At 51.4% G+C, this 18,072-nt stretch overlaps 1 protein-coding gene across 1 annotated transcript in view; it reads right to left on the minus strand.

Annotated features, from left to right (window-relative positions):
* Rhoq (ras homolog family member Q) overlaps positions 1-15,551 on the minus strand; it is a 36,014-nt gene extending 20,463 nt beyond the window's left edge. The window contains exons 1-2 of the mRNA XM_032908723.1: positions 14,922-15,551; positions 14,317-14,375 (exon numbers count right to left, since the gene is read on the minus strand). Coding sequence (XP_032764614.1) covers positions 14,317-14,375; positions 14,922-15,372 — 510 coding nt within the window. The 5' untranslated portion in view covers positions 15,373-15,551. The remainder of the gene's footprint in view (positions 1-14,316; positions 14,376-14,921) is intronic.
* Between the last annotated feature and the right edge of the window lie 2,521 nt (positions 15,552-18,072).

Genomic DNA, 18,072 nt, shown 5'->3' on the forward strand with positions numbered 1-18,072 from the left:
ACAACTTCAGCTAGATCCCCGCCGACTGAACACGCACTCATCTCTTACCTCTCCAGAGTCCTCTAAGACCTACCAAGGTCTGGTGTTTTTGTTTTTGTTTTGTTTTTTGTTGTTGTTGTTTTAAGGCATAAAGTCACATGGAAAAACCCAATTAGAAAGGAGATAACAGTCACAACATTTTAGAATCTAGAGGCAAGAAGAGCCAAATGAAGCAGCTTAGCAGACCCAGGGCTGCAACTCCTGAGGCAGCCGCAGAGTTGGGGGCAGCCGTCTGCAGCATCGCCATGCCCCGGCCTGGAAGCATGAGGCTGGAGCAGTCTGTTCTTTCGGATATAGGACAAAGGTGAAGAGGGTTTAACTTTTGGTCCCCTTCTCTACCACAATAAACTCTTTAACTTTGCAAAAGGTAGAAAGTATATGCTTAAAATTGAGCCCTCCAAGCTACTTTTCCACCTGCTTCCTGGGACACTGGCAACTCTGTATAAGCCCAACTCAGACAGCTGTTGGATAATTCTTTTCTGGGAAGCGTGGGTGTGGTGGTTTGAACATGCTTGGCCCATAGGGAGTGGTACTGTGAGGAGGTGTGGCCTTGTTGGAGGAGGTGTGTTGCTGTGGGGGATGGGCTTTGGAGATCTCCTGTGCTCAGGCTTCATCCACTATAGAAGAAACCCTCTTCCTAGCTGCCTGAGGATGCCACTCTCTGGTTGCCTTTGAATCAAGATGTAGAACTCCCAGCTCCTTCTCCAGCACCATGTCTGCCTGCATGCTGCCATGCTTCCTGCCGTGATGATAATGGGCTGAACCTCTGAAACTGTAAGCCAGCCCCAGTTATAAGAGTTGCCTTGGTCATGGTGTCTCTTCACAGCAATGGAACCCTAAGACAATGGCCCTAGCTCTCGAGCAAAGACAAAAACCTATTAACTTTATAGAATCCCAAAATGGAAAGGTGTAGACGGGTCATGGTATAATCATGGTTTTCAACTGCAAGTGAGTACAAGGGGTGTTGCCCCAAGAGAGCATATGTCAATGTCTGGAGACATTTTGATTGCCACAGCTGGAGGAGGATACTGTTAGCATATACAGGGAAGACACCAGTAATGGTTCTTTACACATCCTAGAGTGTACAAGACAGCCTCCTCCCAGCGAAGAACAAGAGTCCAGCCATACTAACAGTACTTGTTGAGAAGTCCTGACCTACAAGGAGACCTGAGTTAACCCCCTCACATACCCATCTCCCATGGGCTAAGTACTAGTAGAACCTTTGGAAATTCCAAGTTAGCCCACTTGAGTGTTAGGGGTTGAGATGAGAGGCTATACAAAAACTTCTAAAGAACAAAAACACAAGAAAGCAAGGTCCACTCAAAGGACAAAGCTATATCTACAGCAAGCAGGGACTTGATGGAAGAAAAAAGTCTCCTTTCCTAGACTCAATCACTCCCACAGGCATACATACAATAGTCACCACACTCAGTCACTCCGCAGCATAATTCTCCTAGATCTGCAGGGCATATAGTCTAAGACTCAGACACAGAGAATTGTGGATGTTATCCAAACCTAGCATACTGTATTTTTTCCAATATACATATACTATAATAAAATTCACTTTGTAAATTAGACATAATAAAAAATAAGAACAAATAATAAGCTAGATCAATATACTGCAGTTAATCAAACCTCAAAGGAACTATCATTAACGTCCTTAGAGGAATTACAGAAAGTATTTCATCAAAAAACAAACCACCAGATGTGCTATGAAAATTTGAATCTCAGCATTTGGGAGACAGAGACGTGTAGATCTCTGAGTGATCTACATAGTGAGTTCAGGCCAGCCAGGGCCACATACTGGGACTCTGTCTCAAAGAACAAAGACCTCTAGCTGAGTAACCAGGGGGTGGGGGGATCCAGAAAGCAAGAAAGGCTATTCAACATTAAAAATAGAATCATATTTAAAAAACAAAATAGGGACATACCAGTAAATAATAAAATTGAGGAAATAACCCTAAAATAGAGCAAAATGAACAGAGAAAATAAAATATAAGGAAATTAGGATGTTCCAGGAAGCCTGGTAAGAGAAGTGAAAGAAGAAGAGGAGAGGACATTAAAGAAATGGACCAAAGCGTTTCCCAGAAGCAGAGTGCGGATCTCTAGACTGTGGTGGGATGCAGCGGCCAGTCGGACCCTACCCAGCACAGATGCCCGCTGCCTTCCAGGATGGTGAAATCTAAGTCCCGACTGTTTCCAGAACCAAGTTCCTGAAGACAGGTCAAGACCCAGTTAGCTTGAGATTCAAAGAACCTAACAGAACCTAGAAGAGAACAAAGCTATGCCTTTGAAATTCTGGGGAAGAAAGAAAAAGTCAACCAAGTCTGAAAGAAACAAACAAAAAAGATGTTAGGTCTAGCGATGGTGGCAAACACTTGATTCGAGGCCAGCTGGTCTACACAGAGAAACCCTGTCTTGGGGGGTGGGGGGGGCACAAAAAAAACCAAACAAACCAAAAAACCTATTTAATGTCAAAGAACACTTGCCTGTAATAAACCTTCTTCACTCAGGAACTGACTAAAATATGTCCTCCATCAGAGTGAGGAGGAACTGAAGGAGAAGCCATGACATCCTGAACATGGGGATTTAACTAAGGGATTGGAACCAGGAAACTCTCTAGTGTCCAGCGGGAGAGGCACTAGGCCAACAGGAGCAGCTGGAAGGCTCCGGAGGGAAGCTCCCACAGAGAGGCTGACAGGATGTTGGACTTAGGTGACTGCACGAAGGGCAGGCTGGAGGGGAAAGAGTGGGGCTGCTATGAATGCTAAGCTAGAGAAGACAGTCCCCAACTCTGCATAAACACAGGAGACAGGGAGTGGGTGTGGCGTCCTACATGGCTCACCTGTGACCACCTAGTCACAAACAGAAAAGCGCACATGGGAAGTGTCTTGAGAGAGCTGGGGCATTCAGAGTGTGAAGTGAAGACAGAATGTTTGTTCCTGAACCAAGCAGCTGGGAGCAGACAGTGCAGATCACAAGAAAGGGGGCACGGCCTTGCTACAGACGCATGGAGAGACCTGTTGGATCTTACCCGGCATCGACATTAAAACTTTGACACAAATAAAATGACTTTTAAAATCCTGGGGGAGAACAGAATAAAGAAGAAATGCCTAAAATCATTCAGTATGATGGCTTAGAGCGATCACTGGACTTTGTGGGTCCAACCTCCCTGTTTACTGTACACACATTCACCACTGTAGCCATCGCTGTGTAGAGTTCTAATACATGCATTTCACACTGCATGCATCATTCGCCTGCTACGTTGTTTCTTTAAAATTGTGTGAAAGCGCTTTCTAATGGCTGCTATTACCCTAACACGTGTCGGTCTGTGCTTCACAGTTTCTTTTCTACCGGTCCTCGGTGCGTTCATGATTGCTCACTGTCGCAAGTACCGATGTGAAGAAGCCCATTTGTCTATAAACCTCTGTATACCATGATGGTTTTCTGATTATACGTAAGGGGGAAAGGGTCGCTGCTAATTCAGGGGCTTCGTCAAAGATCTTCAAACCAGGTGGGACAGTTTTTACTCCCAACATGGTATGTCCAACCTTTTCTTTCTTTCATTCATGCATGCATTCATTCATTCATTCATTCATTCATTCATTCACTTTACATCTGGAAAACTGCCCCTGCCCCATGTCTAAACTTTTGCTGCATCAGCCCCACGCTATCATCTTCAAGTTCCCACTCGAGAACTCTGTAATTGAGTTAACGAAAATCTCTCACTCGAAGATCTCAGAATGTTCTAAATACGTTTCATAATTTTTTTTCCTGGTCCACATTTATAGCTATCTGGAGGTACAGGTACCCACAGGCCATAGGTCAGCCATGTCTGGTCAACTCTCCTGTCTCTTGGATATCACTTTTTCCTATCCAGTCCAGTAGATTACAGGTCTTATTATTTGCATGTCTTCGAACAGTGGCTTTCGCGTGGCTACTTGCTTTCCTTCTTCTGTGACCTATAGGTTTGTGGCTTTGTTTCTTCCTACATGGCTCCTGACGACCCCACCGAGACTCTCACCTCTTACAGAGCAACACAATCAAACCCAGGGATCTGACCATCCACCACTGTTCCCAATAAAACTGTTCCCGAGTTGGGGTGACTCTCCAGAGACTCTGCCTGAACAGGAAGGGGGAGAGTGGCCCGGTTCCTCTGGTAGTCTAAGGCCAGCAGAACTTTCCATCCTGCATCTATACCAAGTATGACCCCAGAGCCTGCAGAAGAATGTCCACGGGAAAAGACCGAAAGAGAAGTCCTGCTAAAAAGGAACAAGACATTGACACTTTCCCCAATACAGATAAACCCTGAAAACATGTTAAACCGAAGAGCTAAAGCTAAAAGAACAAATCTCAGTACAAAACATCCAGGGTGGGCAAATCTACAGAAGTGGACCAATGGTTGCTAGGGGGTCGCTAGGGAGGAAGAGGGTATGGAGGGTGACCAATAATGGGTGTGAAGTTTTTTGGGGGTGGGGGTGATAAATATTTTGTGCAATTTATAATATCTCAGCTTTAAATTCCAAAGAGTACACACGTACATCAGCAGTTTGATCCATTGTGAATGTCACTCATCCCCGTTACCCAAGTGGCACACAGGTGTGCATGCCCGCCTAGGCCCACCTGAACAACACATCCCTCCCGATCCTCCCTCTTGGCGGCACGGCCCACTCTGGAGGCACTCCCGACATAACAATTCTGTGGGTCGAGGCTCGCTGGAGAACAGTAAACGGATCTGACAGTCCGTCTGCTCTGGGCTCTGCAGTGAGTGTCACTAGGCCTACATGGGCAGTGCATAAAAACCACCACTTACGAGCTGACTGAAAAGCCTTCGACAGTGTCTAGACAGGTCAGAATCCTCTTCCAAATGGCAGGGCCATTTATGAAAGTCAGGCTTTTCCATAATAATCTGACCAACAGGCTCTCCGGAATCCAACACTCACCTGGTTCCTATGGCGATGTCCAAACCTTGCGTAAAACGCTGTGTCACATACGGTGTCCCTTAGGGGCGTCAGCAATCTTCATGGGTAGTAAGGGTCTACCCAGGAACAAAGCCAAGTGTCAAGCCGTGGCTCAGCCAGTTACTCGGTTAAAATTCAGAAATGTGGTACATGTCAGCCTCAAATGGGGGCCTCAGAATGACTTCCTTGATCTCTGGATGAGGCCTGGGTGACTCCTCGGCCTCTTGGACAGAGCTCCCAGTGTGGAAACAGAAGTCCCCATCCCTCCTCTGCCCTCCTTTGTCCTCTCCCCTCATGTAGCACCATCCCCACCTTCAGGTAATAAGGGTGAGCGAGCCCTGACCCAGATGGCCGAGGAGGACAGCCTCCTGCAGTTGAGCTGGAGCAAATTGAGCTTTAACTGAACTGGAGCGTCGGAATTAAGCGTTCTCAGTGGCAGCTCTTACAAGGGGCCTCTGCAGAGCCAACTCGCTCACACTACTGACCGTTACGCCATTCAAAGGATGCTGCTTCTGGACTGGAACAAAAACAACCAGGGGAACAAATAGATAACATCTGAAAGGGGAGCAGAGGAGTAGAGAGGGAGGTCGCTCCACAGAGCACTGAGGTCAGCCATGGGGAAAGCGATTACTGCGAAAGTGAGCATTGATCAACACAGCACTTCCTCAGACTCCAGCCACCGAGACCTGCCTGGGGTCACACCAGAAGAGTACCACTGCCCATCCACTACGGGCAGGAGAGAACGTGGCTTGGCACGTTCAAGGAATACTCGTGGAGCCTACTATTTGCATACCCTTAGGGCAGACATCACACTCTTGGAGCCAAGGTTTGCACATGGAGTCTCTCACCTCCATTTTTCTCCTAAGTCCATTCATTAAGCAAATGTGGAGAGTCCCAACACATGTTCAAGATGAGGAAGGAGGCCACAAGAATGTTTAGGAGAGAAGATTAAGCATGAGGTTCAGTTATGTCCCCCAGACATGGACAGTGTGTAAGGTGGGTGATGGTGGCAGCTCGCCGAGGGGAGACACCAGGTCTCAAACAGCATCTGAGCAGCTTTGACTTTCTGGGCTGTCTCAGAATCGCCCGTCCAGTCTGGATCAACAGTGAGCTCCCCAAGCTTGTGATTGAGGAGACGGGGTAGATCCTAAGACTCGGGAACAAGTTCCCAGGCAGGCTGTGACATCAAGGAGCACATTCCAAGAAGCCAGCGCATGTAGGGATCCAGTCTGGCACTCTGTCCACCTGGGAAGCCCTGCTCGGACTTAGCTCTCCATAGGAATTCATTACAGGAGAGCACCCCTGGTCTCCTCTGCACCCCAGAAACACCCCACTGTGCTTCCACTGCAGGCCCTGGGCCAGACTTGGTTCTCAGGGAACCACTTACTGGCTGGCTACAGGATAAGCTAGAGGGATGTTCATCTAGACAACTACCACAGAAAGCTAGAAGCTAGGGGGCCTGGGATGAAAGAGACAATTTCTTTCCAGTGTACATAACAGGCGAGCTCTTCACCACTGTGTGTACCCCAAGCCCCAGACATACATTTGCAAAGAGGCAACTTCCCCTAAATAAGAAAACCCTGAGAGGGATAAAAGAGGCCCCCTAAGTAGCTAGCACAGCTCCCAGCAGCAGGTGGACACAATGACAGGACGCAGAAAGGGGTGTGGAGGGATTTTTATCCCTTAGGGTTCAGGGGCATCCAACAATTCCACACAGGGCATAATGCAAATGGCAGACAGCTTCGTCCACTTACCCATCAACAGCGTGGCACGAGAACCCCCCAGGCATGCTTCCTTCAGGACGTGCACTGGTGTATGGACAGCAAGACAAAACGGTCTCCAGTTCACAGAACGACGTTTACTGGAACAGCTGCAGCCCCTGACATCCAGCCTCCAGACACCACTCCACCAACTCTTTCACCCAGAAAAGTGATTGCGGGGTTTTTTTTTTTTTTTTTTGCACAAAATAGTCGGGTTGGGGATTTAGCTCAGTGGTAGAGCGCTTGCCTAGGAAGCGCAAGGCCCTGGGTTCGGTCCCCAGCTCCGGAAAAAAAAAAAATAGTCAACACGGGGACAAGGCATTCGTTTATAGGCAAGCTGATTAGTGTCAGCTAATACCAAGACCCAGGAGTTGTAATTCCAAGGCCTATCCTGGAAACACATCTCTTAACTTTCACCAACTCTATGGCCTGCAGCAAACCACTCAACCTTCCTGACTCTGCAAAATGGGGCAAACACCACTTAGCCTCTATGACTCACGAAGGGGGGAAGGCAAAGAGACAACAACTGTAGCACTGTGGGAAATCACCATCCAAGGCTGAGCCCCCAAGTCTATTCTGAGGTCCCATATATCTGGGGACCTGCAGGGGAGGCTGGCTCACCTCTCTGGCCAGTCACCACAAAAGAAATAGCAACAGTAAAGGCCTCTTCCTCCCCCACTTACTTTCCTGCTAAAACAGAAGCAACAAGGCAGCAGATTAATATCTCTCTAATTACTAAGTTGTCAATCAAAAGGGGAGGTCTGTAATTTAGTTATCAAGCATACACCTCAAGTCGGCAGAGGAAGCAGGGATCCCAGGCCCACAAAGACACACGTGGGACACCTCCCAGGCCTGCCCTCTTCACACTGCCTCCCTGCACCCCTGCCAAGGGTGAGCTTTCTCATGTGCTCTGTGCCAATGGCCTTTTACCGTGCCACGCTTCTCAGACTTGCCTTTGGTGGCACAGAGAGAAAGGAGCTGCTCGCCCAGCACGAGCTGGTTGGGACCCAGGGCACGGGTGCGTGACTGGAGGGGAAAGTTGAGCATCAGCATGTCCCAGGTCCCTCCCAGCCACCCTGAAAGGGGAGGACATTCCTCTGCTGGGAAACAGGAAGCTCTGACTTGGCCCCCTAGGTACAATCATAACCCCATAATATGGATGTACACATTAGTTTGTGGAGATGAAGCATCCCGTGGGAAGCAGCGGCACCTGGTCAGGACTCCACAGCCCAGTGAGCCGGCCACCCTGGCTGGCAGTGCTCTCCCACCTCCTGCCTCACACTCGGGAGGGGCAGGGGTGGGGATATCCTACAGCACTGGCCTCCTTTAGCTTCACAATTGTGCAACAACACTTCCCAGGGTCTCATCACCTTCCTTTCCCCCACAGAAGGCTGGAACTTAGAGCAGGCACCAAACCAGCAACTCCAGAACCTAGGAGGTTTAGCACTCCTGAGAGTGAGTAACTATATGCGTAAATCCTAAGCCCTGGAGCCAACCTGCAAGGCAGGAACTGTCTCCCATCACACAGGGAAGGAAAGAGGCCCCGGGAGGAGTTGGCTAGTGACCTGGGCTTAGTCACACAAAAATAGACAAGGTTTGGTGTTCAGCAGAATCCAAAACCCCTCATCCCACCGCCAAACTGCCTTGTGGTCAGAGGACCTTGACGATGCAAAGGCCCGAGCCTGGTAACCAGCGAGCCTAGCCAGCCAGGTCACAGACAGAAGGGATAGTTTGATGCGCCATCCACGTGCCTGCTTCACAGCCCTCTCATAGACGACAGCTGAATCACCAGAGGAGAGTTGTACCTGGTGCTCTGAGCCACTGGCTAGCTTTCAGCTGAGCAAGTGGAGAGCCAATGAAGAAGAACTCATTTTAAGGTATCATCAGTGCCTAGCATTATGAGGCACTGGCTGGGCTGTGGGAGGCAGTGGAGGACACACAGTGGGCTACCATCCTGGAGCTTTATGGAAGGCCCCACGGAGACAATGGCAGGCAGTGGTCCCACACCACTCCCCGGGGCACATGAAGGGCTGGGGCAGCTGGCCACCTGCCACCTGCAGGCTTCCCTGGGCTCAGAGCAGCTGTGACAGGCACTGAAAGAGGAACAGCAAAGTGCTGAGGGCAAAGAAGGCCACTCCCTGGCCCAAACGGGCCAAATTAGGGCAAAATCAACTCCCCAGGGTGTGAAAGGAAATCCAGCCCATCTTAAATAGTTCGGTTAGTTTTTTGTTTTTTTTTTTAAGCTGCATTTGTAGGGTTTTGGGGTTTTTTTGCCTGGTTTCTCGGCCGCTGCCTTTTTCCTCTTTGAAGCACTACTACGGTAGCTGAGGCCTCTGGGATACCTGCTGCTGCTAACACACGTCCTCGCTAGAGACTGATACTCTTCTGGAAATATGCTAGGCTGAAACCCCAAACTCTACCACAAAACCACAAAAGTCCAGTTCTCCAAAAGACCCTGACCAGGGAATGAGGCTACAAGTTCAAACCCCAGTAATTAAAGGGGAGGGGGGTACACAGCTGTAGGGATGGCTCAGCGGTTAAGAGCACTGACTGCTCTTCCAGAGGTCCTGAGTTCAATTCCCAGCTCCCACATGGTGGCTCACAACCATCTCTAAAGGGCTCCCTCTTCTGTCTGAAGACAATGAGTGTACTGACATATAACTGTAAAGAAACAAAAAGAGTTCGCTCTGTGGCCATACCGTGGCACACACAGCAATTCGTGCTCGGCTCCCCAGGCCCCCCGCCTCACCAGCCCCCAAGGCTGCTGAAGCAGCATCTCGTTCTGTCTGCAGCGTTCGCCCTTGGCATACCAGTCAGGAAGCATTAAAGACTAGAAAGGTCATGAGACCTCAGGAGAATCGCGTTGGAAGCCGATCAAAGCCCTCCGAAAGACACAGCACGAGGCTCAACTGGACACTCCCCCACCCTTAAGTTCCTGCCTGACTGGAAGAGACCGCCAGAGTCCCACCCAGGAAAACCCAGTGTCCTTTAAAGAGCAACAGCTTACGAATGGACAGGCCACCACCTTCTCAATCCAGAGGAGGCCGCCAAGCATGCCTGTGTGATACAGTGCAGCCCGGGGTCTAAGTAGCTTCTACGGACGTTAGCGAAATCTGCGGTGTGTTACCAAGAGAGACCAGATGCTCAGTGCCACATCTCACCTGTTGCAGCTCACGTCTGAAAGAGACTCGGGGCCCCTCTCACGCTCTGTGCCCTCAAGGATGGAACGAGAGGCTGAGGGAACCAGAAGCCGGTGGGATGCGAGTGGCCGTGTCTGTGTGCTGCACACCCACACTCAAGTCGAAAACCTTTTTCTCTCACTCCCACCAGCTTCCTCACTTGTTTTCCCTCTGGGGAATAGTCTACCTGGAGAGGTGTCATGAACAAGCCCTACCTCAAGATAAAAGGCATTTGATGAGGTGGTACCACTGCCCCTCCCCCCACACGCACTCTGCTAAATTCTTGGGTGCTGCCCCGAAAATGTAGAAGAGGAGGGACCTCCTTCTGCCGCCTCCAGTCGAGGTTCCATTTGTTGGGGGAAGTGCCTTCCTGGGTACCCAGAGGGCTCTGGGGGAAAGGGGGCAGCTACAGCTGCTGGGCTACAGCAAGTGCGAAGTAAATCTCGTTTGTCACTGAGAAGCTGCCCCAGGGGAGCCTGGAGCAAGGATATTTATAGCTCTCACGCATGCAGCCCTGAACTTGGATGCCTAAGTTGCCAGATACAGCAACAACGGGCCCAAAGGTACATGTGAACTTGGACGCGGAGGCAGTGGCTAAATCCAGAACTTTAGGGATCCCAAACTCACCCCACCGTGACACACCCTCCTGAATGTCGGTGTTCTGAGACCTGGGATAAACTGGACTTTGGTGCTTCCCTCCTCAGAGTATCAGGTTCTGCCTTCCTGCCAAGGATTAAGAGATCAGGCCTGGAGCCCGCAGGCAGGGGGCAACCTGCCAAGCAGATAGATCCCCGCCTGCCGGCTTGTTTGGGCACAGGGAACGTTCACCCCGCTTCCTTTCATTCCCAACAGTAGAGGCCATGGTAACAATTTCACCTTTCTAATTCCCTCCCACGTGGGCAGAGGGCTAGTGCAGAGCCTACACTGAAGGCCCAGAGGCGGGCAGGAAAGGACAAGTTCCACAGACCTGGGAAGAAGCCAGGCCTCTCTGCAAGGCCCCACAGTAGAGAAGGTGCCTGTGTGGAATTCCACTCCAGAACGCTTGGCAGACAAAACGGCACACTGCCCCTAGAGCAATCTAGGGTTCAGCCAAGAAGGGGAGAGGGTTCCCTTCTGCGGCCATGCTTGTGAGTGAGTGGAGCACAGACAGAAGTCCCTAGACAAGGCGCACGCCAGGGACTGCTGTCCAACACACTTGTGTGCTCCCTTCTCTCTTCTCTCTGCTGATAGCAGATAGATAGACATGAGCCTGCTCACGAAGGCCAAAGGTCACCTCCGAACCACCCTCCCTTGACTGGTAGATCCCCTAATAGATGAACTTGGGTCACCGATGCTTGTGACTATGGACTTGACTGGAGTCGTCAAGAAGGCCAAGAGTGAGAAACGTGGAGTAGAGGTGACAACCTGAGGGCGTACTGCTGCATTTATTAGGTGGGTACGCTGAGCACCCACACACATGAGCAGTGTGGAGAGAAGGCCAGTGCTTTCCATCCTGTAATCCTCCTCCTCCTCCTCATCCCACTGTCTCTAGAAAAAGAACCAACCGAAACCTACAGATGCCCCTTGCTTCTCAACCTCTACGTGGAGCCTGAAACTATTTCTCTGTCTCCACACCTCCGCTAACGACTCTGGGATCCGGCACGGTTAGCGGAGTGTATGAACTTCGGGCATGATACGTTGTCCTCCTCCACTTGGGACCACCCCCGACCCCCCAAGTTACCCCACCCATAGCAGAACACAGTAATTTCTTGTGATATCGTTTGCACGCCTACCACACACAAAGAACTGTTCATGCCAACTGTTTCTCAAAGGTTAATGAATTTAAGACAGCCTACGTCTCTGCGGTGAAGATTCTAATTATCCACATTTTACTATTACAGAGCAAGTAAATCCAGTCAGTTAGAATCACATGCCTAGTGCAGGTAAAGATATGACCCCAAGATGTTTTAATCCCGAAGCCCATAGATGTCCCCCTTTTGTATATCTGTCTAAAACTCCCTGGCATCTGATTATGTGCGTGTGTGCCCATGTATTTATTTAGGGTTATTATTGTCATAAAAGGAAGCCGGTATCTATCTATAGAGAAGTGGGGTCTTAACAATCAGCACAGAAACCTACATGAGACGCAGGAACAACCATGTGATCCAGACTCTTACAAGCAGTAGCGACCACATAACTTAAATGTTTTCTTTTGCACACCTTAGATGTTTACTTAGCACGATACAATAGCCCTGCCGCTTTGTCTGATAATGGCTAAGTTTGCTTATTACTAACGAAATTAATTATCAATAACTTCAGCCCCAAATCCTAAGTATTAGCGTGTGGTACCTACCATCAGGTGACATGAGACCCCCTGATCACACCCTCCCCACCCTCACCCGGACTACAGCCAAGAGAATGGCTGCAAAACTTCAAATACTACATGCATGCAAACAATCTGACCGAACCCGGGACACCTCAGTACTTCCCAAGACACCACTGGAGTGGCCCGGGGTCCTTTATCTCAGCAGCAAGCTTTCGTAAGCTGTGTGAGCTTAGATGTGCAAACATGGGCACATGGCTGCCCCTGTCTCTGCTATGTAGAAGGCAAATCTTAACTGGGCTCGCTGAATAAAGTGCACGCTTAAAACATGACCACTGAAACGAGATGAGGTAGGATAAGAAATTAAAGTCGAGAACTTTCTTCTCCAAAACTCTACCCTCAACTACTGTCAACTCCTAATCTATCAACGGCACTACTTAAAGTTGGAGGTTTTTTTTTTTTTTTTTTCCAGAGCTGGGGACCGAACCCAGGACCTTGCGCTTGCTAGGCCAAGCGCTCTACCACTGAGCCAAATCCCCAACACCAAAGTTGGAGGTTCTTAACTGTGTTCCTCTCCTTGCCCTCCAAGACTGACAAAAGTGGCGTTGGCGGGGCTAAAGGACAATTGAACAGGCCCAGGAGCTGAGAAGCAGCCCTCGGCAGCATTGGCAACTGCAGGGAAAGGGGGCATCCTCTAGCCTTTGCACTGCCAGCAGGTCTCAGTCCTCAGATGCCTCTTTGCCACCTTCCTATTCTGTTCCCCTGTTGCCGTGCCCCCCAGCCATAAAGTTATCTTGTTGCTTTATCATAACTGTAATTTTGCTACTGTTAGGAATCTGACGTGCAGAATAGCTGATATATGACCCTTAGACTGAGAACCACTGCTCTGACAGTTTAGAAATCAGGGCCAAATCAAGCCCCTCACCCCACCCCCAAAACCCACAAAATGTTTCTAGATTTCAGTATAGAATACAAGAGCCTACAATGCTAAAAGGCAAATCTAATCGAACACACATTGAAATTACAGTATCTGTGGAGAGATCTCTCTGCCCCACCCCCACCCCACCCCTCCTTACCACCACCACCACCACCACCACCACCACCACCCCTTCACAAATAAGGAGGCCCCACAATTGGAGTCACTCTTAATCACACAATGGCTCACAGGTCCCCTGGGGGCTCAAGTCTGCAGAATACACAGAAACTTCTTCCAAAGACTTCAGAGCAAATGATAGAGCTGAATTCTGCAAAATTTTATCACCTTAGCCTCAGAAGAATGAAAGTGGGCCCAGCAAGGCAGTAGACAGAAAATCAGAAGCCCCCTTAACCCTACAGGAGAACAGCCCGGCCCTTCAGGTTTGCAAACACTAGCCCGAGGCTGCAGACAGAAGTGTTCCTTTCCTTTCTGCGTGTAATCTCTCCAAAGAAAACACAAAGTCACCTGGCCCTCCAGGGGGAAGGACGCTCTTCCTTCCCAGACTCCTGCTGAACTCTTAACCCTACCCACCCCGAACCCCAGGGAGTGGCTGATGGTTGTTGTTTCTTTTCTTTTTCCCGGTGCTCCTCTGGTAACACCACAAATTACGTTTTCAGGGACTGGAGTCCCAGAGTGCAATGATGTTGTAATAAACATAACCAGGACCAAATGCCTTCCCATCATCTTAGATGATGCCATTTCCCACCAATCAGGCTCCTCGGGCAGGCAGACCACTCACCAATGAGGGACCAGACAGAGGCTGTGAGAGGGAGACCTGGTCATCAGCAACTAAAAATAAGAACGCTTTACCATTGGCCACTGCCACTTTGCAACAGGAGTTGGGACCCACTCACCAGGCAACATACGTAATGACCCATACAGTCAAAAACTTTCACATCGCGGGGCTCACGCTGGCCTGCGTTTTCTATTGGGTTTGTTTCCTCGATTTGCTGACTTAAGAAAAAACCTGATCCTGAGGTTCCCCTGGAAGACACACCCTCCCACCTAGATACCTCAGTATCCAAAGGCCTTCCACAGCCTCACAGAACTGGCGAGAGATGGGGGGTAAGGGGAACCGGCCAGAAGCCAAAACACTCACCTGTCCAGCTGTGTCATAGAGTCCCAAGAGGTACTGCTTGCCCCCCACGGTGACGCTGACTGCAAGGACAGAAGTGGGGGTGGGGAAAGAAGCTCACAATGACCTGAGGTCTAGCAATTTCGTTCCCCACCGTACCCTCCTTTCCCAAATCACTGGGAAGCATGTGGGTGCTTCCCAGAAGAGAACATCCCCTTTTTTCTTTGAGTACAGTTCACTGCCAAGTGGCACGAGATATAGGTGTAATGTGGTCCCCTGCCATCCAACCCCCACCAAACCCTGTAGCCACGTCTACCCTAGTGTTCCCAGATGTTTCCCCTACAGGGGTTTCAGGCAGTAAGAGACGAGACCGCCGCGGGAAGGTCAAGAAGGGCGCTCAAGAGACTGAGAAGTGTGGGAGAGGGGCGAAAGGGGAGACAGGAATGGGGTGGGAGTTCCTGCGAGGGGTGACCAGAGGCACAGCCTGGGGGAGGGGGTGGAGCCGCCAGGAGAGGACACGGCGGGGGAGGGGAACCAGCTCAGGGGAGGCAAGCCAGGGGGCTCAGCCAAAGTTGCTCCAAAGTTCCCAGCCCGGGATCAGCCCCTTAGTCAGCAGGACAGAGGCTTACCTGCGTAGTGGTCGAAGACAGTGGGCACGTACTCCTCGGGGAAGGCGTCGTTGGCATAGCTCATGAGCAGGCACGTCTTGCCCACCGCCCCGTCGCCGACCACCACGCACTTGAGCATCAGCGCGCCGGGCCCGTGAGCCATGCTGCGGCCGGCCGGCCTCGGGGCATGGTCCCCCCGGAGCCCCCGCCCCGGCCCCGGGCTCAGCCCCAGCCCGCCTGGGGGGTCCGCCGTCGCCGCCGCTCGGCGCAGCAGGGCCGCCCCCGGCCCCATGCAGCGGTTCCCCTGACCGGGGGGGAAGGTGCGGCGGGCCCGGAGCGCAGCCGCCGCCGCTTCGATCGCTACCCCGCTCCCCGCCCTGGTCCCGCTCGCCGCGCCCGGCTGCTGGCCCCGCCGCTCGGCTCCCGAACCCGCTCCCCGGCCCGGCCTCCCCAGGAGGATCCGCCGGATCATAAGACCGTCCGGCCCCAGGGGAGTCGGCAACTTTGGGGAGGGCGGCGGAGGGGAGGGGCCAGGCGGCTCTGCCCGCCCCGTGCCGCCCCGGCCCCCGCCCGCCTAGACGGGGGGGAGGGCGGTCCCGGCGGCTCCCGGGTGCCGCGCGCCCCGCGCCCGCGCCCGCCGTGCGCTCCTGCCGCTCACTCTAGCTTGACTCCCCGCGAGGCGGGCGCAGGAGGCCGAGGAGGAGGCGCCGGGGAGCCGGGAGGACGGCGGCTGGGGGAGGGGCTCTCGGGCAGCCGCTCGGAAGAAGCCCAGGGCTCCTCGCGAAAGTGCGGCCAGAGCCCGGAAGCGTCCTCAGGCCCCGGTGCGGGGAGGAGAGGTGGAGGCCTTTCGGGGAACCACGACAACTTCAACGGTGACGCAATTGTGCAAAATTTTACAGATGAATATATTTAAATCCTGCCTGGAAGGCAGGAGCCATCCCAGCGGCCTGCAAGTGCTCCACGCAACTGGAAATCAGGAACAGCGGCCAAGAGGGTTATAAAAATAATTAATAACAATAATTAGAAAGGCGCGCGGAGGCTGGGAAGATGGTGGGTCTCTAAGCTGGAAAGCTGGGACTCCTGGCTTATTGCTTGCTCTTCAGCACCGCCACCCCACGCCTTTCGCAGCACGAGCTTGAGTCATTTTCTATGAAATTGGTGACTAAGAGATGCAGCAATTGCACCCCCAACCATCCACAAAGGGCCGAGCCCTTGTCAGGAGACCGCAAATGTTATTTGTGCTCCCCCTGGAGGCGACAACGTCCGAGGCTTCCTTTTGGTTCCAAGTGTCTCTCCAAAAGTGTTCAGTTGTGATCCTTAAAATATGATGCATCCTTGTGCTCTGAGATTTGGGGGGCAGTGATCCAGGACCAACCCTGCGCCTCTGTCTGGCAAGTCCGGAAGCACTTGTCTGGCCAGGGCCAGTTGTGTGGCCGAGTACTGCTTTAAACCTAAGGCCTGGAGGGAAGGCTCACTCTGTGCTGACCTCACACCGCACCCTACCCCAGCTTGCTGATAGGGAAATAGCTTCCTCTCACCAATTCATAGTGGTAGAAAATGCTGCGTTGAGAGGTACGTGGGACATTCATACCCTCAGCCCCGGGATTTAGATGGGGCAACTGGGACCTGGGATGTGGTTACCAAAAGGCCCCCTGTTACTCCCAGAGTTCAAGGACTTAAGGGCCACCTGGGGAGATGCTTACTTTGATGCCCTCCTTTCACGTTCAAGGTCCCCAGGCGCCAATTTTCAAATCATAATCCCGATTTCAGTTCTACCAGGAAGATTTCGAGTGTTGCTTAAAGTTCCTTGCAAGTGAACTTAGGGAAGCATCTCTCCATACCTTGCCCATTGTATTTGAATTGTACTTGCATTGACTACACTAATAAATCCAAAAGTTACTTCATTAAATTCTGAAAGGGTAAGGAAGGTGGCACACTGTCTTGAAGTCAGGTCTTGACACTTTCCCATGGAGGGGAAGGGAAGAAGGTTTGCTGCAAAGACTAGTATTCTGAAAGGAGGAACTGTGGAAAAGGTTAAAGAGCTGTGGGAGCCAGCTCTGCCGGAAAGCTGAATTTGGTCCAAGCACCACAAGTTAGCAGTGTGGCTGGCCGCCTTTCTCTAGGCCTCGGTTTTCTGCCTTAAAAAAATGTGAGCTCATCTCACAGGGACCCCGGGTTCTGGATGGCTTGTGGGAAGCTCTGAGAATCTCGGAGCACACTCCAAGTTGGGGACTGATGTGGGATGAATCATGCGGTGGTGACTTCATTGGCGACAGTGACCTCATTCCCTTGGCCCACAGTAATGCCAGACAGGCTGCCAAGAATATTAGAGCTCTGGGGACAGTCACACCTGGTGGATGTGGGGCGGGAGCTGGGGGATGGACGGCTACCCAGAACACTGCCTTAATAGTCCATTCACCCTTCAACTGGAACAATTAGACCTCTGCAAGACCCTCACTTTCCCATGGGCAAAAAAGAGAATGCCCAAGTAAAACAGAACAAAACCAAAACCAGTTCTCAAATGTCAAGGACTAGGGTACAGGAAACAACTTTGTTTCTAAGCATCCCAGAGGCCTCTGCTCTTTTCCTTTTGTTTGAACTGGGAACACTGAAACAGACACAGGTCTGTGTGAGAACAGTGAACTGGTCTAGGCGGCCTTCTCTTTCTCCTCTATTCCTTCCTTCCTCCTCCTCATTCAGTATTCCGTTTAACAAGCTTGAATTGAGGTCGACTAGACGCCAGGCTTTCTTCCTGGGGAAGGCAGGGGCCTTAGAGCTGGCAAGGCACGCTCACTAGAGAGGGAGCGGAAGGCGCTTGCTGATGGGCAAACAGTTGCTATATAATGTAATCAGTCCTGGGGGTAGGGGGGGAATAAAGAACAGGCTTCTGGGAGAGCCAAGGAGGCTGCAGTGCAGAGCTGTCAGTGTGCTGTGAAGGATTTGCAAAGTGGTGGTGGTGGCCTGGGGCTCTGAGGCGAATAGGGCAAGGCCCAGGAGAAGCAGACAGTGCGCTCTGGCCAAGGAAGAGTGAGCGGCGTAGAGCCTTTTGCAGATGTTGAGCATCTGAGGTGGACAGTCTGTTCCCACTGGGGCGCGTGCATTCCGAGAGCATATCTTTATCTCCATAGCAAGGTACAAAGGCACCACGAGGCGAGCGGTGTCATGGTGAAGG

This window comes from Rattus rattus, chromosome 7, assembly GCF_011064425.1.
Source record: "Rattus rattus isolate New Zealand chromosome 7, Rrattus_CSIRO_v1, whole genome shotgun sequence".
NCBI classification, from domain to species: Eukaryota; Metazoa; Chordata; class Mammalia; order Rodentia; family Muridae; genus Rattus; species Rattus rattus.